Here is a 21360-nt window from a genome sequence, read left to right as displayed (position 1 = left end):
AGCCTCTAGCGTTCCCTCCTTCCGATCGGTGCCCGTAGGACCCTGGGGGTCACCGTGGGATGGAGGGGCAGCTGGATTGAGCTCCGAATAACTCTCTGTCATCTGACTCTGCGAGCCCTGGCGGCTCCCCAATGTCCGCAACATGTTGTCGATGCCCTCAGCGATGCCACTCTGTGACTCGGCCATACTCTGCAGTGCCTCGCCAATGTACACCTGCATCTGGAACACGGTCCTCAGTGACCGGCACATGTTCTGGAGCACCTCAGCAAGATCCACCTGAGACTGAGACACGTCCCCAGCGTCTGGGACATGCTCCACAGCACCTCAGCAATGCCCACCTGAGACTGGGACATGCACCTTCAGCGCCTCTGAAAGGTCCACCTGTATCAGGGACATGTCCCCCAGTGATTCGGACATGTTGTCGAGACACTCAACCATGGACTTCACTGACTGAGCCATGCCTTGGACACCAGCACTCATACTGCTGGCACCGTGCACCAGGCTCTTCACTGTGGCCGCCACCCTAGTCGTGTTGGCCTCGGTCCCATGCATTGCAGGTGCTATTTCCTGCAAGCTTAGCCTCTGCGACTCCTCCAATCGGCTATGGAACTGCTGGAGTGCTGCTGACATCCCCCTTTGAATCTCACAGCTGCTCCTTATCAACTCCGGCAGAGTCTGGTCCAGACTCAGCATCTGACTGGGACCCAGCTGGGTCCTGGGATCCAGCAGACTTCCAACTGCGGTCTCACCTGGGTGTCACTGCCTCCACCTAATGTGCATCAGTAATTGAGTGGTGCTCACCAGAATGTACCCCAGAGGCCTGTCCACTACTGTTTGCATGAGTATTGCTCCCCCAGGGGAGTTTCCAGGAGCGGTCCTGGCGAATCAGCTGGCGGGGCAGTCATTTGCAACGTAAAGCCTGTGAGGCATGATTAAGTGCCTTAATTAACATTACATACTGGTGAGGGCCTCACTGGGTCAGTCGTCGGGAAACACCCAGCGGTTACTGCTCGGTCCCACACTTAGAACAGAAATGGTTAGATCGTTCCCCTGATCTACCTAGTCACTCCCATTTGCCAGCACTTGGCCCATGGCCTTGAACGTCATGACGTGCCAAGTACTCATATAGGTACTTTTTAAAGGATGTGAGGCAAACTGCCTCTAACACCCTCCCAGGCCGTGCATTCCAGACCCTCACCACCGTCTGCATCAAGAGGCTTTTCCTCAAATACCCCCCAAACCTCCTACCCCTCACCTTGAATTTATGTCCCCTTGGGACTGACCCTTCAACTAAGGGAAAGAGCTGCACCGTATCCACCCTGTCCATGCCCCTCATAATCTTGTACACCTCGATCAGGTCGCCACTCAGTATCCCCTGCTTCAGTGAAAACAACCCAAGCCTATCCAACCTCTATTCATAACTTAAATATTCAATCCCAGGCAATGTCCTGGTGAATCCCTCTACACTCCAATACAATCACATCCTCTCTATAATGTGGCGACCAGAATTGCACACAATACTCCAGCTGTGGCCTCACCAAAGTTCTGTACAACACCAACATGACCTCCTTGCTTTTATAATCTGTGCCTCGATTGATAAAGGCAAGTGTCCCATATGCCTTTTTCACCACCCTATTAACCTGCCCTTCTGACTTCAGAGATCTATAGACAAACACGCCAAGGTCCCTTTGTTCCTTGGAATTTCCCAGTGTCATTGAATACTTCCTTGTCAACTAACTCCTTCCGAAGTGCATCATCTTACACTTTTCAGTGTTAAATTCCATCTGCCACTTATCTATCCATTTGGTCATCCTGTCTATATCTTCCAATCTTAGTGTCATCCGCAAACGTACTGATCCTACCACCCACATAGTCATCTATGTTGTTTATATAAATGATGAATAACAGGGGACCCTGTGGTTACGCCACTGGACACTGGTTTCCAGTCACTAATGCAGCCGTCTGTTATCACCCTCTGTCACCTACAATTCAGCCAACTTAGATTCCACCTTATATAATTACCCTGTATCTCATGTGCATTTGCCTTCCTTATAAGTCTCCCATGTGGGACCTCATCAAAAACTTTGCTGAAATCCATATAAAGTACACTACCCTCGTCTACACACCAGGGCTGGGATTCTCCCCTACCCGGCGGGGCGGGGGGTCCCGGCGGGATGGAGTAGCGGGAACCATTCCGGCGTCGGGCCGCCCCAAAGGTGCGGATTTCTCCGCACCTTTAGGGGCCAAGCCCTCACCTTGAGGGGCTAGGCCCGCGCCGGAGTGGTTGGCGGCAGCCGGCCGGCGGGAAAGGCCTTTGGCGCCACGCCAGCCGGGGCCGACGGGTCTCCGCCAAACGGCAGAAGTCTGCGCATGCGCGGGAGTGTCAGCGACTGCTGACGTCATCCCCGCGCATGCGCAGAGGGGGGTCACTTCCGCGTTGGCCATGGCGGAGGCTATGGCCGAGGCGGAGGGAAAAGAGTGCCCCCACGGCACAGGCCCGCCCGCAGATCGGTGCGCCCCGATCACGGGCCAGGCCACCGTGGGGGCACTTCCTGGGAATAGATCGCCCCGCGCCCCTCACAGGACACCGGAGCCCGCCTGCACCGCCAGTCCCGCTGGTAACAGAGGTGGTTTCATTCCCGCCGGTGGGACTGGCATGACAACAGCGGGACTTCGGCCCATTGCGGGCCGGAGAATCACCGGGGGGGCCCGCTGACCGGCGCAGCGCGATTCCCCCCCCCCCCGCTGAATTTCTGCCGCCGGAGAATTCGGTGGCCGGCGGGGGCAGACGGCGATTCTCCGACCCGGCGGAGAGTCGGAGAATCCCGCCCAGAGTCTCGTTCAACAAATTCAGATTTGGTAGGCATGAACTCCCTCTGACAAAGCCATGTTGACTATCCATGATCAAACCTTGCCTCTCCAAGTGGAGATTGATTATCTTCCTCAGATTTTCTCCAGTAGTTTCCGTACCACTGACGTGAGACTCACTGGTCTGTAGTTCCCTGGCTTATCACTACAACCTTTCTTAAATAGTGAGATCAAATTAGTTGTTCTCCAGTCCTCTGGCACCTCCCCTGTTGCCAGAGAGGAATTAAAAAATTGGGTCAAAACCCCTGCAATCTCCACCCTCGCTTCCCACAACATTCTGGGACACGATTCATGCGGACCTGGAGATTTGTCCACTTTTAAGCCTGCCAACACCTCCAATATCATGTCACTCCCTATGTCAATTTGCTCAAGAACCTCACAGTCTCTCTCCCTGAGTTCCATACCTGCATTGCCATTCTCTTGGGTGAAGACAAATGTGAAGTATTTGTTCAATACCCTTCCAATGTCTTCTGGCTCCACCCACAGATTGGTCCCTAATGGGCCCATTGATACACTGAGAAAATATTAGGATTTTCCCTACTTCTACCACCCAGAGCTTATTCATATCCCTTCTTTGCTCTCCTAATTGCTTTCTTAAGCTCCAGTCTGCACTTTCTATGCCTTCACTGATTTGCTCCCCTTGTACTTGCTAAAGCCTCTCTTTTTCTTCTCATCGTAAACTGAATATCGCTGCAATCCATTGTTCTCTGGGCTTGTTGCTCCTTCCTATCACCCTAGAGGGAACATGTTGGGCCTGAACTGTCCCCATTCCCTTTTTGAACACCCCATCGCTCTTCTGTAGACTTCCCCACAAATAACTCTTCCCAGTTACCGTGCTTTATTTTATTAAAATCCTCTCTGCCCCACTGCAAAACCTTTCTTTGCAACTTGTCTATTTTTTCTCCATAACAAGCTTAAATTCTACCATATTGTGGTCGCTATCACCAAAATACCTCAGCCACCAATACCTCAGCCACATGCCCAGCTTCATTCTCCAGAATTAGGTCTAGCATGCTCCGTTCCTTGTTGGACCTTCTACATATTGACTGAAAAAGTTCTCCTGTGCACATTTTAATAACTCCACTCCATATAAGCCCTTAACATTATGATTATCCCAATTAGTATTTTCATTTAGTTTGTCATTTTTATAAATGACCTAGAGGAAGGCGCAGAAGGATGGGTGAGTAAATTTGCAGACGACACTAAAGTCGGTGGTGTTGTCGACAGTGCGGAAGGATGTTGCAGGTTACAGAAGGACATAGATAAGCTGCAGAGCTGGGCTGAGAGGTGGCAAATGGAGTTTAATGTAGAGAAGTGTGAGGTGATTCACTTTGGAAGGAATAACAGGAATGCGGAATATCTGGCTAATGGTAAAATTCTTGGAAGTGTGGATGAGCAGTGGGATCTCGGTGTCCATGTACATAGATCCCTGAAAGTTGCCACCCAGGTTTATAGGGTTGTGAAGAAGGTCTATGGTGTGTTGGCCTTTATTGGTAGAGGGATTGAGTTCCAGAGTCATGAGGTCATGTTGCAGCTGTACAAAACTCTGGTACGGCCGCATTTGGAGTATTGTGTACAGTTCTGGTCACCTCATTATAGGAAGGACGTGGAAGCTTTGGAACGGGTGCAGAGGAGATTTACCAGGATGTTGCCTGGTATGGAGGGAAAATCTTATGAGGAAAGGCTGATGGACTTGAGGTTGTTTTCGTTAGAGAGAAGAAGGTTGAGAGGAGACTTAATAGAGGCATACAAAATGATCAGAGGGGTAGATAGGGTGGACAGTGAGAGCCTTCTCCCGCGGATGGAAATGGCTAGCACGAGGGGACATAGCCTTAAACTGAGGGGTAATAGATATAGGACAGAGGTTAGAGGTAGGTTCTTTACGCAAAGAGTGGTGAGGCCGTGGAATGCCCTACCTGCAACAGTAGTGAACTCGCCGACATTGAAGGCATTTAAAAGTTTATTGGATAAGCATATGGATGATAATGGCATAGTGTAGGTTAGATGGCTTTTGTTTTTTGACTTCCCATGTCGGTGCAACATCGTGGGCCGGATGGCCTGTACTGCGCTGTATCATTCTATGTTCTAGTATTCCCAATTGAGAAAATTGGAATTACCTAATATAATTACCCGATTGTTATTTTTACACACCTCTGCGAATTGCGTACATATTTTCTCCTCAATTTCCTGCTGTCTATAATAAAAACCTAGCAATGTGCCTGTCCATTTTTTATTCCTAATCTCTATCCACAAAGCTTCATTTGATGCCCCTTCCAAGATATCACCTCTCCTTACCGCAGTAACTGACTCCTTAACTAATAATGCAATGCCTTCTCCTCTTTTACCTCCTCCTCTGTCTCACCTGAAGATTCTATATCCCGAGATGTTGAGCTGCCAATCCTGCCCCTCCCTCAACCACATCTCTGTGATGGCTACTATATCACAATTCCACATGTCAATCCTTGCCCTTTATTCATCCGTTTTACCTGTAATACTCCATCCAGCCTTGCCTTACTCCCTTGAAACATAATACCGCTGTATTTTCTCAGACTTGATTGCTTTTCTGTATTATTCTGTGTCCCTATTCTGTTAACAGTTTGTGTCGCCTCCCCCTGCCAAATTAGTTTAATTGTTTGTTAATTGTTAATTGTTTGACTTTCTTTCCAAATACCTAGTGACTTCCTTTTTAAGTGATGTTAATCTGAAACCAGCAGTAATGCAGTGAGATAGAATCGTGTGAAGGCAATTTGGAGCGCAACTGAATGGATCGAAATCTGCAATCTCAACTCAAGTCTATTAGTTCCGACTTCTGGATTTTGCCACTACAGGGCGGCATGATGGCACAGTGGTTGAAAGGAATACAGGACAGGCATGTTCCTGTGAGGAAGAAAGATAAATACGGCAATTTTCGGGAACCTTGGATGACGAGTGATATTGTAGGCCTCGTCAAAAAGAAAAAGGAGGCATTTGTCAGGGCTAAAAGGCTGGGAACAGACGAAGCCTGTGTGGCATATAAGGAAAGTAGGAAGGAACTTAAGCAAGGAGTCAGGAGGGCTAGAAGGGGTCATGAAAAGGCATTGGCAAATAGGGTTAAGGAAAATCCCAAGGCTTTTTACACTTACATAAAAAGTAAGAGGGTAGCCAGGGAAAGGGTTGGCCCACTGAAGGATAGGCAAGGGAATCTATGTGTGGAGCCAGAGGAAATGGGCGAGGTACTAAATGAATACTTTGCATCAGTATTCACCAAAGAGAAGGAATTGGTAGATGTTGAGTCTGGAGAAGGGGGTGTAGATAGCCTGGGTCACATTGTGATCCAAAAAGACGAGGTGTTGGGTGTCTTAAAAAATATTAAGGTAGATAAGTCCCCAGGGCCGGATGGGATCTACCCCAGAATACTGAAGGAGGCTGGAGAGGAAATTGCTGAGGCCTTGACAGAAATCTTTGGATCCTCGCTGTCTTCAGGGGATGTCCCGGAGGACTGGAGAATAGCCAATGTTGTTCCTCTGTTTAAGAAGGGTGGCAGGGATAATCCCGGGAACTACAGGCCGGTGAGCCTTACTTCAGTGGTAGGGAAATTACTGGAGAGAATTCTTCGAGACAGGATCTACTCCCATTTGGAAGCAAATGGACGTATTAGTGAGAGGCAGCACGGTTTTGTGAAGGGGAGGTCGTGTCTCACTAACTTGATAGAGTTTTTCGAGGAGGTCACTAAGATGATTGATGCAGGTAGGGCAGTAGATGTTGTCTATATGGACTTCAGTAAGGCCTTTGACAAGGTCCCTCATGGTAGACTAGTACAAAAGGTGAAGTCACACGGGATCAGGGGTGAACTGGCAAGGTGGATACAGAACTGGCTAGGCCATAGAAGGCAGAGGGTAGCAATGGAGGGATGCTTTTCTAATTGGAGGGCTGTGACCAGTGGTGTTCCACAGGGATCAGTGCTGGGACCTTTGCTCTTTGTAGTATATATAAATGATTTGGAGGAAAATGTAACTGGTCTGATTAGTAAGTTTGCAGACGACACAAAGGTTGGTGGAATTGCGGATAGCGATGAGGACTGTCTGAGGATACAGCAGGATTTAGATTGTCTGGAGACTTGGGCGGAGAGATGGCAGATGGAGTTTAACCTGGACAAATGTGAGGTAATGCATTTTGGAAGGGCTAATGCAGGTAGGGAATATACAGTGAATGGTAGAACCCTCAAGAGTATTGAAAGTCAAAGAGATCTAGGAGTACAGGTCCACAGATCACTGAAAGGGGCTACACAGGTGGAGAAGGTAGTCAAGAAGGCATACGGCATGCTTGCCTTCATTGGCCGGGGCATTGAGTATAAGAATTGGCAAGTCATGTTGCAGCTGTATAGAACCTTAGTTAGGCCACACTTGGAGTATAGTGTTCAATTCTGGTCGCCACACTACCAGAAGGATGTGGAGGCTTTAGAGAGGGTGCAGAAGAGATTTACCAGAATGTTGCCTGGTATGGAGGGCATAAGCTATGAGGAGCGATTGAATAAACTCGGTTTGTTCTCACTGGAACGAAGGAGGTTGAGGGGCGACCTGATAGAGGTATACAAAATTATGAGGGGCATAGACAGAGTGGATAGTCAGAGGCTTTTCCCCAGGGTAGAGGGGTCAATTACTAGGGGGCATAGGTTTAAGGTGAGAGGGGCAAGGTTTAGAGTAGATGTACGAGGCAAGTTTTTTACGCAGAGGGTAGTGGGTGCCTGGAACTCACTACCGGAGGAGGTAGTGGAGGCAGGGACGATAGGGACATTTAAGGGGCATCTTGACAAATATATGAATAGGATGGGAATAGAAGGATACGGACCCAGGAAGTGTAGAAGATTGTAGTTTAGTCGGGCAGTATGGTCGGCACGGGCTTGGAGGGCCGAAGGGCCTGTTCCTGTGCTGTACATTTCTTTGTTCTTTGTTGTTCTTTGGTTAGCATCGCTACCTCACAGCGCCAGGGGACCTGGGTTCAATTCCGGCCTCGGTAGATTGCACTTTCTCTCCGTGTCGGTGTGGGTTTCCTCCGGGTGCCCCAGTTTCCTCCCACAGTCCAAAGATGTGCAGTTTAGGTGGATTGGACATGTTAAATTGCCCTTTAGTGTCAAACGATGTGCATGTTAGGTGGGGATAGGGTAGGGGAGTGGGCCTGGGTGGGGAGCCCTTTCAGAGGTTGGGTGCAGACTCAATGGGCAAATGGCCTCCTTCTGCGCTGTAGGAATTCTATGGTTCTATGGTTCCATTCTGCAAGCTGTGCAGTAGATGTGACACTCACTCACAAGACACAATCTCAGCTGTATTCAAAGGGACAGACCACTAACAGAAATTGGAGAATGGATAGGGGATATAAAGGAAGGGCAGCACCCAGGTTGAATGATTCATCGCTGGAATTACTGATGGGTATAGTTAGGAGCAGGAGGAACACATTTGTATTCCAGCAATGGGAGGAAGAACTGCTCTTGCCATGATGGTATCTGAAGAGGTGAGCAGAAGTGTTTGGTTAGAAAAGGGATTACAATTGCTAAGTGTTCTACATCACAACATTCAAATATTATTTCAATATTCCACATCTTTACCAAGAATGCATCCTTAAAGCCGATTATCCCCGTCATTTGGTTCTGGATGGGCATCTAAGTCCCTGTTGTATTACTTGCTGGAAAATAACTACTCACCGGAATGGGGCCAGTAGGAAATAGTAACCATAATATGCTAGAGTTTCACACAAAGTTTTAAAGTGATATAGTTCATTCTGAAACCAGGGTCCTAAATCTGAAGAAAGGAAATTATGAAGAAATGAGGGGCAAGTTGGTTAAGGTGGATTGGAAAAGTAGATTGTAAGATTTGACAGTGGAAAGTATAACATGGTTTACAAGAAATCAACATTCCTCGAAGATACATAAACCTAACAGGAAATGTAAATTTGCTGTGGCCAACAAAAGTTCAATATTGCATTCAGTCAAAAGGAAGTGAGTTGTAAAGCTTCCAAAAAAATGATAAGCCTGAGGATTGCGAGGATCAAGAAACTGATAAAGAAATGGAAAAGATAATATGAATGCAAGATAGAAAGCAACATAAAGGTGTATTGTAAAAGCTTGTTAAAAGATGTGAAAGATTAGCAAGCTCAAATATGTGTCCATTGCAGGCAGAGGCAGGAGAATTTATAATGGAGAATAGGGAAATAGCAGAGAAACTAAATATTTACTTTGTTTACCTTCGCAGAGAAGGTGTAGAAAATTTCCCAGCGAGAGTAGGGGACGAAGGGACTGTGAAAATGAGGAAATAAAAGACATTAGCATTAAGAGATGGGACTCAAAATATTAATTGGAATGAAGGTTGATAAACCCCCTGGACCAGATGAGCTACATTACAGAGTATTGAAGGAGGTGGCTATAGAAATAATAGAACATAGAACATAGAACATTACAGCGCAGTACAGGCCCTCCGGCCCTCGATGTTGCGCCGACCTGTGAAACCACTCTAAAGCCCATCTACACTATTCCCTTATCGTCCTATGTCTATCCAATGACCATTTGAATGCCCTTAGTGTTGGCGAGTCCATTACTGTTGCAGGCAGGGTATTCCACGCCCTTACTACTCTCTGAGTAAAGAACCTACCTCTGACATCTGTCCTATATCTATCTCGCCTCAATTTAAAGCTATGTCCCCTCGTGCTAGGCATCACCATCCAAGGAAATAGGCTCTCACTGTCCACCCTACCCAATCCTCTGATCATCTTGTATGCCTCAATTAAGTCACTTCGGAACCTTCTTCTCTCTAATGAAAACAGCCTCAAGTCCCTCAGCCTATCCTCATAAGACCTTCCCTCCATACCAGGCAACATTCTGGTAAATCTCCTCTGAACCCTTTCCAATGCTCCCACATCCTTCCTATAATAAGGCAACCAGAATTGCACGCAATACTCCAAATGCGGCCGCACCAGAGTTTTGTACAGCTGCAACATGACCTCATGGCTCCAAAACGCAATCCCTCTACCAATAAAAGCTAAAACACCGTACGCCTTCTTAACAACCCTCTCAACCTGGGTGGCAACTTTCAGGGATCTATGTACATGGACACCGAGATCTCTCTGATCATCCATACTGCCAAGAATCTTACCATTAGCCCAGTACTCTCTTCCTGTTATTCCTTCCAAAATGAATCACCTCACACATTTCTGCATTAAACTCCATTTGCCACCTCTCAGCCCAGCGCTGCAGCTTATCTATGTCCCTCTGTAACTTGTAACATCCTTCCGCACTGTCCACAACTCCACCGACTTTAGTGTCATCTGCAAATTTATTCACCCATCCTTCTGCGCCCTCCTCCAGGTCATTTATAAAAATGACAAACAGCATTGGCCCCAAAACAGATCCTTGTGGTACACCACTAGTAACTGGAATCTAGTCTGAACATTTCCCATCAACCACCACCCTTTGTCGTCTTCCAGCTAGCCAATGTTTGATCCAAACTGCTAAATCACCCTGAATCCCATGCCCCCGTATTTTCTATAGTAGCCTACCATGGGGAACCTTATCAAATGCTTTATTGAAATCCATATACACACATCAACTGCTTTACCCCCATCCACCTGTTTGGTCACCTTCTCAAAGAACTCAATAAGGTTTGTGAGGCACGACCTACGCTTCACAAAACTGTGTTGACTATCTCTAATCAAATTATTCCTTTCCAGATGCTTATACATCCTATCTCTTATAAACCTTTCAAAGATTTTGCCCACGACAGAAGTAAGGCTCACTGGTCTATAGTTACCGGGGTTGTCTCTACTCCCCTTCTTGAACAAGGGGACAACATTTGCTATCCTCCAGTCTTCTGGCACTGGCACTGTAGACAAAGATGACTTAAAGATCAAAGCCAAAGGCTCAGCAATCTCCTCCCTAGCTTCCCAGAGAATCCTAGGATAAATCCCATCCGGCCCAGGGAACTTGTCTATTTTCACACTTTCCAGAATTGCTAACACCTCCTCCTTATGAACCTCAAGCCCTTCTAGTCTAATAGCCTGAATCTCAGTATTCTCCTCGACAACATTGTCTTTTTCCTGTGTGAATACTGACGAAAAATATTCATTTAGCACCTCTCCTATCTCCTTGGACTCCAAGCATAACTTCCCACTACTGTCCTTGACTGGCCCTACTCTTACCCTAGTCATTCATTTATTCCTGACATATCTGTAGAAAGCTTTAGGGTTATTCATGATCCTACCTGCCAAAGACTTCTCATGTCCCCTCCTGGCTCTTCTTAGCTCTCTCTTTCGGTCCTTCCTAGCTAACTTGTAACTCTTGAGCCCTTACTCAACCTTCATGTCTCATCTTTACATAAGCCTCCTTCTTCCTCTTGACAAGTGTTTTGACTGCTTTAGTAAACCACGGTTCCCTTGCTCAACCACTTCCTCCCTGCCTGACAGGTACATACTTATCAAGGACACGCAGTAGCTGTTCCTTGAACAAGCTCCACATTTCCATTGTGCCCATCCCCTGCAGTTTTCCACTCCATCCGTTGCATCCTAAGTCTTACCTCATCGCATCATAATTGCCTTTCCCCCAGATATAATTCTTGCCCTGCAGTGTATACCTATCCCTCTCCATCACTAAAGTAAACTTAATCGAATTGTGGTCACTATCACCAAAGTGCTCATTTACCTCCAAATCGTTAGATTGAACCTGTCCTGGTTCATTACCCATACCAAATCTCGCCTCTCGTTGGGCTATCTACATACTGTGTCAGGAAACCCTCCTGCACACATTGGACAAAAACGGACCCATCTAAAGTACTCGAACTATTGCGTTTCAAGTCAATATTTGGAAAGTTAAAGTCCCCCATAACAACTACTCTGTTGCTTTCGCTCCTATCCAGAATCATCTTTGCAATCCTTTCCTCTACATTGGGGATTGCGAGTAGGTGTGGTGTTGGGGCCGGGGTGTTGGGGGGAGGGATATTGCATTGGGGGCTCACTTGACTGTCCCATGCCCACCTCTGCCTTTGCGACTGCCTGCTCTCTCACCCCGCTGACCATGTCCATTACCCTCTGCTGTGCAACGGTGAGGGGCGCAGGACTGGTGGGCTCTGTCTGGAGAGGGTCCACAGTTAGTGGCCTGAATGTACAGGGCAATCAAACATGGCGGGCGATATTAGTATTGGCATGTGGTGCAGGGTGGGGTACGAGCGGACTATCAGCAGGTGGAGTTCGATCACCCTCTCGGAGTGGGGGAGGATTACGTGAGTGTGAGACAGGGGTGATGCCAAGTGGTGGTGACTCACCCAGCCCGACTGATGAGGGCCGCAAGGTAGGGTGGGGGGGGTGAGGTGATGGGTGTGAACAAAGAATGAAGGCCCTCCAAGCCTGTACCGGTCTTGATACCACCCTTTGCCAAACCCCTCAGAACCTCCTAGTGCCATATCCTTCTGTGCCCATTCTATCCACGTATTTGTCGAGGGTTGAGGTGTGTGGGACGAGGGTGGTGCCAGTGGCAGGGAACTGGTGACTCACCCGGACCGCTCTGAGGAGCTCATACTCCTTCTTCCGGCACTGCTGTCCGGTCCTCATGGTAGGGCCCAAGGAACTCACAGGCTCTGCCACCTCCATCCAGGCCCGGTTAACATCAGCTGTTGACAGCCTCCTTCCCGCCCTGGGGAGCAGGGTGTCCTGCGTTTCCTCCATGGCATCCAGCACTATCTACCAGATCTGCGTCTGCAAACCTCAGGGCTGCTCTCCGGGGTGCCATCTTCTTGGCTGGAATGACAGTGTATTGGGGGCGGGGGGGGGGGGGGGGGGGGTGCTTATATGCAGCTGCAGCTTGTCAGGCTCTTCAGTGACATTCCCGACCCCAATGAATCACACTCCGGCGAGCATTGGATTTTTTTGGATTTGTTTATTGTCACGTGTACCGAGGTACAGTGAAAGTTTTTCTGTGTGACGCTCAAACAGATCATTTAGTACATGAAAACAAAATACGTAATAGGGCAACACAAGGTACACAATGTAAATAAATAGACACAGGCACGGGTTGGAATTGCACTAGTTCCATGTGGCTTGAGTGTTGGCCCATTAGCATGTCCTAAATGCCTTTGACAGTCTCACGCCCATCGGGGTGTGGAACACCTGCCATTCAGTCCAGGCGTCAGCACCTAATCTCTCAAACGGAGAATCCCGCCCTCCATGACCTGTATTCATCAAAAAAAGTACAAGTTGTGAAAGGAATGCACTCTCCAGCTCTGGTAAAAAGGGCATCAGTAACGAGCAAGATGCTCATAAGCTAATCCCTGGAAAGAGCCAGAAATGAAGAAGTCCAGGTGAAGACGTTCAGGGGCTTTGGTGGCTACGAGCAGGGCACAATGACTGGTGCCGTGAGGTGTGAGGTATTCGAAATCTTTGCGACCACCTGCCTGGACAGTAACAGTCTCTCTGGCACCCTCAGTCACCTCCAGGAAACATGTCCTACTTCCTGCAAATAAAAGGTGTGGCAATGGCGAACAGATTTTCTCCAATTATGCCCATCTTTTTGTGGGTTAGGTGGCCAACACTTTTTGTTCCAGTCCAACTCAGGGCCCCTCCGACAACTCTTTTTCCATTACATTGATGACTGTGTTGATGCCGCTTCATCTCTTGTCTGGACCTGGAAATGTTATCAATCCAGCTTCCAATTTCCATGCCTCTTTCACCTTCACATAGTCCATCTCCAACACTTCACTTGACCTTTCTGTGTCTATTTCCGGTGATAGACTGCCCACCAGTATTCATTACAAACTCACCAACTCTCGCAGGTACCTCGACTACAGCTCTTCACACCTACTTTTGTTCAGGACTCCATCCCATTTACACCTGCTTCCCGTTAAGGACTCCATCCCATTTCTTGGCCTCCGTCACATCTGTTCTGATGATGTCACCTTTGAAAATGGTGCTTCTGACATGTCTGCTTTTTTTCCTTAACTAAGGATTCCCCCATCTGTGGTTAACAGGCCATTTAACCAGGTTCAACCCATTTCTCACACCTCTTCCCTCACTCCTTACCCTCCCTCCCTCCCAGAACCATGATAAGGTCACCCTTGTCCTCAATTTTCATACCACTAGCCTCTGCATTCAAAGGATCTTCCTCCACAGCTCACGCGCGTTGCCACCACAAAACACATCTCCCCCTCACCCAACAGTCAGCATTTATAGATTTTTTACAGTGCAGAAGGAGGCCATTCGGCCCCTCAAGTCTGCACCGGTCCTTGGAAAGAGCACCCTACTTCAGCCCACACCTCCACCCTATCCCCATAATACAGTAACCCCACCTAACCTGTTGGACATTAAGTGCAATTTATCATGGTCAGTCCACCTAACCTGCACATCTTTGGACTGTGGGAGGAAACCGGAGCACCCGGAGGAAACCCACGCAGACACGGGGAGAAAGTGCAAATTCCACACAGACAGTGACCTGAGGCTGGAATTGAACCTGGAGCTGTGAGGTAGCAGTGCTAACCATGGTTCCACCAGGACCGCTCAGTCCATGACACTGTTGTTCACCCATCCATCACGCCCAAATCCCCACCCCCTTCCCATGGCACCTTCCTTTGCAATTGGAGAAGCTTAACGCCTATCTCTTCACCTCCTTCCTCCTCATGATTCGAGACCTCAAGCACTCCTTTTAAGTTAAGCAGCATTTCACTTGCACTTCCTTCAATTTGGTCCATTGTATTCATTGCTCCCAAGTGGTGTCCTCTACAATGGGAAGATTAAACACAGACTGGGTGACCGCTTTGCAGAACACCTTCGTTCAGTTTGAAGGAATGATCCCATATTTCCTGTTGCTTGTCATTTTAACTCAGCAGCTTGCTGTCATGCCCAAATGTCCATCCTTGGCCTGCTGCAATACTCCAGTGAAGCCCAATGCAAACTGGGGAAGCAGCACCTCATCTTCCATTTGATCACATTATAGCCTTCGTGTCCCAATGTTGCGTTTGGCAACTTTAGGTTTTGACCTTTTTCCTCAATCTTAAATCCCCTTTTATTTATATCCCATTTATGTATTTCCTCAATGCAAAGTCCCCTTCCCCTCCCACACCAGGCCACCTGTCTTTTGTTCTTAAAGTTGTTACTTTTTGTTGCAGTTTCTACAGTTCTAACATATTCTACTGCCCTTCAGTTCTGACGAAGAGTCAAAGAACTCGAAACGTTGGGCGCGATCTGACCAAAAGAAAATCAGATTCTGTTCTGGGCAGAAATTGGGAATGAGCCCGCTATCTAACAGCACTCTGATTTTTTTGGTGGCTCAGCGGGGAATGCTCCCCTCTGAGACCGCAGTCAGTCACATTAGAACATAGAACATAGAACATAGAACGATACAGCGCAGTACAGGCCCTTCGGCCCACGATGTTGCACCGAAACAAAAGCCATCTAACCTACACTATGCCATTATCATCCATATGTTTATCCAATAAACTTTTAAATGCCCTCAATGTTGGCGAGTTCACTACTGTTGCAGGTAGGGCATTCCACGGCCTCACTACTCTTTGCATAAAGAACCTACCTCTGACCTCTGTCCTATATCTATTACCCCTCAGTTTAAAGCTATGTCCCCTCATGCCAGCCATTTCCATCCGCGGGAGAAGGCTCTCACTGTCCACCCTATCTAACCCCCTGATCATTTTGTATGCCTCTATTAAGTCTCCTCTTAACCTTCTTCTCTCTAACGAAAACAACCTCAAGTCCATCAGCCTTTCCTCATAAGATTTTCCCTCCATACCAGGCAACATCCTGGTAAATCTCCTCTGCACCCGCTCCAAAGCCTCCACGTCCTTCCTATAATGCAGTGACCAGAACTGTACGCAATACTCCAAATGCGGCCGGACCAGAGTTTTGTACAGCTGCAACATGACCTCCTGACTCCAGAACTCAATCCCTCTACCAATAAAGGCCAATACTCCATAGGCCTTCTTCACAACACTATCAACCTGGGTGGCAACTTTCAGGGATCTATGTACATGGACACCTAGATCCCTCTGCTTATCCACACGTCCAAGAACTTTACCATTAGCCAAATATTCCGCATTCCTGTTATTCCTTCCAAAGTGAATCACCTCACACTTCTCTACATTAAACTCCATTTGCCACCTCTCAGCCCAGCTCTGCAGCTTATCTATATCCCTCTGTAACCAGCTACATCCTTCCACACTGTCGACAACACCACCGAATTTAGTATCGTCTGCAAATTTACTCACCCACCCTTCTGCGCCTTCCTCTAGGTCATTGATAAAAATGACAAACAGCAACGGCCCCAGAACAGATCCACTTGTAACTGAACTCCATTCTGAACATTTCCCATCAACCGCCACCCTCTGTCTTCTTTCAGCTAGCCAATTTCTGATCCACATCTCTAAATCACCCTCAATCCCCAGCCTCCGTATTTTTTGCAATAGCCGACCGTGGGGAACCTTATCAAACGCTTTGCTGAAATCCATATACACCACATCAACTGCTCTACCCTCGTCTACCTGTTCAGTCACCTTCTCAAAGAACTCGATAAGGTTTGTGAGGCATGACCTGACTATCCCTGATCATATTATTCCTATCTAGATGATTATAAATCTTGTCTCTTATAATCCCCTCCAAGACTTTACCCACTACAGACGTGAGGCTCACCGGTCTATAGTTGCCGGGGTTGTCTCTGCTCCCCTTTTTGAACAAAGGGACCACATTTGCTATCCTCCAGTCCTCTGGCACTATTCCTGTAGCCAATGATGACATGAAAATCAAAGCCAGAGTTCCAGCAATCTCTTCCCTGGCCTCCCAGAGAATCCTAGGATAAATCCCATCAGGCCCCGGGGACTTATCTATTTTAAGCCTGTCCAAAATTGCCAACACCTCTTCCCTAAGTACCTCAATGCCATCTATTCTAATAGCCTGGGTCTCAGCATTCTCCTCCACAACATTATCTTTTTCCTGAGTGAATACTGACGAAAAATATTCATTTAGTATCCCGGCACTCAAGAGCTCTGCTGGCCAGAACTCCTCAGTGCAGGAGGAGATAGGGACACTATTTTTAAATGGCGCCCCGATCTCACGATCTCGGTGATGCGACCGCCCCAACTCACATATAAGGGAGTCATCAGGTCCCACTCTCCACCCCCCCCCACAAACATGCCACTTCAGAAGGGCAGGATACCCCTGGGCCCAATCCCCAGCACCTGGCACTGCTTGTGCTACATGGGCACATTGGCCCTGCTAGCCTGGCACCATGGCAGTGCCAATGTGCCCAGGGGGCACCAGTAGTGCCAGGATGCCACCCTGCCCAGAGGCCAACCACTCATGGGCCTCCGATCCCTTGGGAGACCCCTCCCAAGTGCCATCCCACTGAGTGTCTGTTGTCCCTGCCACCTGCCCAATGCCAAGGGTCCCTCCTAACTGAGTGCCCAGTCCCCCCTTTGCCCTGCTGATTCCCTTATGGAGCCAGGGTGATGTCATGGCTGGGGCAGTCATGACTGGTACCCCAATATGTAACCACCCACCTTCCTTCAGCTGATCCACTTCAGACACTGCCTGAAATTCGTGAGCCTGTTTCAGAATTCTGTTTATGAACTCTAGCAAGCTCTTAATAACCTTTTAGCTACTTTAATTGGTCTCAATAGAGAGCAGACCTTCATAGAACATAGAACATAGAAAATACAACATAGAACAGGCCCTTCGGCCCACGATGTTGTGCCGAACCTTTGTCCTAGATTAATCATAGATTATCATTGAATTTACAGTGCAGAAGGAGGCCATTCGGCCCCTCGAGTCTGCACCGGCTCCTGGAAAGAGCACCCTACCCAAACTCAACATCTCCACCCAACACCAAGGGCAATTTTGGACATTAAGGGCAATTTATCATTGGCCAATTCACCTAACCTGCACATCTTTGGACTGTGGGAGGAAACCGGAGCACCCAGAGGAAACCCACGCAGACACGGGGAGGACGTGCAGACTCCGCACAGACAGTGACCCAAGCCAGAATCGAACCTGGGACCCTGGAGCTGTGAAGCAATTGTGCTATCCACAATGCTACCGTGCTGCCCTTAAGAACAAATAAATCTACACTATCATTTTACCGTAATCCATGTACCTATCCAATAGCTGCTTGAAGGTTCCTAATGTTTCCGACTCAACTACTTCCACAGGCAGTGCATTCCATGCCCCCACTACTCTCTGGGTAAAGAACCTACCTCTGATATCCCTCCTATATCTTCCACCTTTCACCTTAAATTCATGTCCCCTTGTAATGGTTTGTTCCACCCGGGGAAAAAGTCTCTGACTGTCTACTCTATCTATTCCCCTGATCATCTTATAAACCTCTATCAAGTCGCCCCTCATCCTTCTCCGTTCTAATGAAAAAAGGCCTAGCGCCCTCAACCTTTCCTCGTAAGACCTACTCTCCATTCCAGGCAACATCCTGGTAAATCTTCTTTGCACCTTTTCCAAAGCTTCCACATCCTTCCTAAAATGAGGCGACCAGAACTGTACACAGTACTCCAAATGTGGCATTACCAAAGTTTTGTACAGCTGCATCACCACCTCACGGCAACTTTCAAAGATGTATGAACATAGACCCCAAGATCTCTCTGCACCTCCACATTGCCAAGAACTCTACCGTTAACCCTGTATTCTGCATTCATATCCCTCTAGATCCCTCTCCCTGCCCTGGTTTACATTGCCAGCACTGGGAATGAAAAGCCAGCCAGCGCTGCTTTTCAGAGCCCCCTCAAACTTTGTTCCTGCCCTCGGGGAGAGATGAGCATCTCCTAAAATTCAACCCACTATAATAATCATTGTGTTATAACCTGCCTGCTTACCATTGGCTGGGGACTAATGACAATCCCACAATCCTGTGGGAGTATGAGCTTCCCCAATGAGGGGGGCAGAGAAATCATCAGCAGACTCCCTGTATAAATATAACTGGCCAGTTTGGAACCAACAGGAAGGAGTAAGCAGCAAGCGAGGTTGCTGCTGTTGTGTATATATATATGTTATTGTAAATAAATGTTATTTCTTTGTATCCTTGAAACTCGTGCTGGATTCTTCGTGGCCCTCACAAAACATTGAAACAAAAATCATTCTGTGGAAATATCGTGGTTGATTTTGAGTGTCATTACTTAGCATTAACGGGGAAGTACCTGGAGTCTGGGGCCTTATCATCCCATTCGCAGCAGCAATGCAGACGGCTCCATTTTAAAAGGGACTTTGTACCTGGTGTCAAATTCAGGTGAAAGGCCCCTTTTAATATGAAAGTTGTGATCCTTTGAAACAATTAGCCCCCCATTCGCCATTTTAATTAGTAACTTAAGCGAAGTCTGCACAGTGCAGACAAAAACAACTTGACCAGCGATGGAGCAGTTAGCTGAAGGGAAGAATTCAGAAGAATAGGTGTTCAAATCCAGCGCAGACAGAAATAATGTGGTCGGCTGCTACCCCGGGACCTCTGAGCTCTGATATTGCGGGCACGATCTACTGGCCACGCAGCACCTGACAAGCAGCACGCCGTGGCGCAATATGGCTGGTAAATGACGGGAGGCACCGCTCCTGCAATCTACCCTGCCTGCCACGCTTCACGAGATCATAGAATCATAGAATCATAGAATTTACAGTGCAGAAGGAGGCCATTCGGCCCATCGAGTCTGCACCGGCTCTTGGGAGAGCACCCTACCCAAGGTCAACACCTCCACCCTATCCCCATAACCCAGTAACCCCACCCAACACTATGGGCAATTTTGGGCACTAAGGGCAATTTATCATGGCCAATCCACCTAACCTGCACATCTTTGGACTGTGGGAGGAAACCGGAGTACCTGGAGGAAACCCACGCACACACGGCGAGGATGTGCAGACTCCGCACAGACAGTGACCCAAGCCGGGAATCGAACCTGGGACCCTGGAGCTGTGAAGCAATTGTGCTATCCACAATGCTACCGTGCTGCGATCTCACGAGACGTCGCGATGTGAAGCTGGCGGGAAACACATGGCTAAATGCGTTCGCTATGGGACATAGTTCCTATTTGGTTGAATCACGCCCTGTAACTTCCACCCCTGCAACATATTTTTAGCGGTGGCAGAGCAGACCGATTTTTCAGGTTTCAGTCTGATTAACCTATGGTCCTAAACGTCCTGTGTTCACCTGGCGAGTCTGAATGAGACTGGGAATTCATGAAGACTGCAATTTTAATACTGTTATACAGGATGGGAGACAGACAAAAGTTTATTTTGAAAGAAACTGCACACAGTCTGCCTGAGTCACATTAGACTCCATTTTTAAACAAGCCTCAAAATGAGCAGTCAACTTTAAACTAGCAACCGTCTGATTAAAATAATTAATTTAAGATCCAACGGCTTTTCGTGGGCCTCCAATTTAATAATCAGGTTCCAATGGCTGGAGCATGGGTTCTGCTCCTCACACCCTTGGTGTTGAATGTATTGTGGCTTAACCAGTGACTGCTGAAGGAGGCTGCTCTGTCAACACTGCAGCTAAACTGAAAGCAGCCAGAGTGACAACCATCCTGAAACTGACCATCCTGGACCTTTGAAATCTGCTTACTGGATTGGAAAACTTTTATACCTAGAAATTAGTCGATATTAGTCAAACACATGCTTTGTCAATGTGCCCATAATTTTAATGGATGGTTAATCCAATTAAAAGACAGGGGTTAACAGTTGAAATCAAAACGCGTTTCACTGGGTATTTCCTCAGGGAACTAAATTAATTAATATTTCCAGTGTTACCTCGATTCACATTTTTATGCAATACAAATTAGGTTTTAATATCATTACAAAAACTACTGAAGTTGTAAATGAATCTTACTCGCCAACTTGAACAGAGTTAAGTGATCTCGGCACTGAACAGATCCAAGAGCATTCCCAGCACAGTTTGTCCAAAGGCCTTGGAAAATCCAGGTAGCAGTGATCACTGAAGTTGCTCTGCTTGTTATTTTCCATTCTTTAGACATTGTAGCAACAAGCACAAAACCAAGACCAACAAAACCAAATATGAAACCTAGAATCTGTAATCGGGCATTGGCCATGTTACACATGTACTGAAGTCGTGTTTACTCAGTGCTTCTTTAAAAAGCAATCTTGACGTAATGTGTTTCTTTTTCTCAGAAACAGCATGGTTGGCTATTAAAATATTAAAAGATCACAAATGCACTTGTGTTGGACTTAGCCAATTTGCATATATTACAGGACATGCTTACTTAGTGATATTTTCTGAATAAATCACCACTTTTAGGTTTTTTTTCACTAATTGGAAAACACATATGAGGGGAAATAAGTGCAAAAAGAAGAAAATACCCAGTTTTATTGGATTTATTGGAGGTTGGATTTTTTTGTCTTTGCATGCTTTTGCTTGTTTGGATTAACAATTGGATTGTTCTGTTGTAAGATGCAATGAGCTGCACAATATTAACACAAAGGACAAAGTCAAATATGGTCTGAGCAAAGGAGGTTTGAAGTTTTTGTTTAGTA

General features: G+C 47.3%; 1 protein-coding gene across 3 annotated transcripts in view; it reads right to left on the bottom strand.

Annotated features, from left to right (window-relative positions):
* LOC140391595 (claudin-10-like) overlaps positions 1-20969 on the bottom strand; it is a 163073-nt gene extending 142104 nt beyond the window's left edge. Inside the window, exon 1 of one of the 3 annotated variants that reach the window (XM_072476243.1) lies at positions 20699-20969. In XM_072476243.1, the coding sequence (XP_072332344.1) occupies positions 20699-20927 (229 nt within the window). In that variant the 5' untranslated portion in view covers positions 20928-20969. The remainder of the gene's footprint in view (positions 1-20698) is intronic. The other 2 variants (XM_072476244.1, XM_072476242.1) reach the window with 2 other exon arrangements.
* Positions 20970-21360: the final 391 nt, after the last annotated feature.

This window comes from Scyliorhinus torazame, chromosome 15 (assembly GCF_047496885.1).
Source record: "Scyliorhinus torazame isolate Kashiwa2021f chromosome 15, sScyTor2.1, whole genome shotgun sequence".
Classification (NCBI taxonomy): domain Eukaryota; kingdom Metazoa; phylum Chordata; class Chondrichthyes; order Carcharhiniformes; family Scyliorhinidae; genus Scyliorhinus; species Scyliorhinus torazame.
Note: the sequence above shows the minus strand (reverse complement) of the source record. Positions and strands in the feature narration are given on the sequence as shown.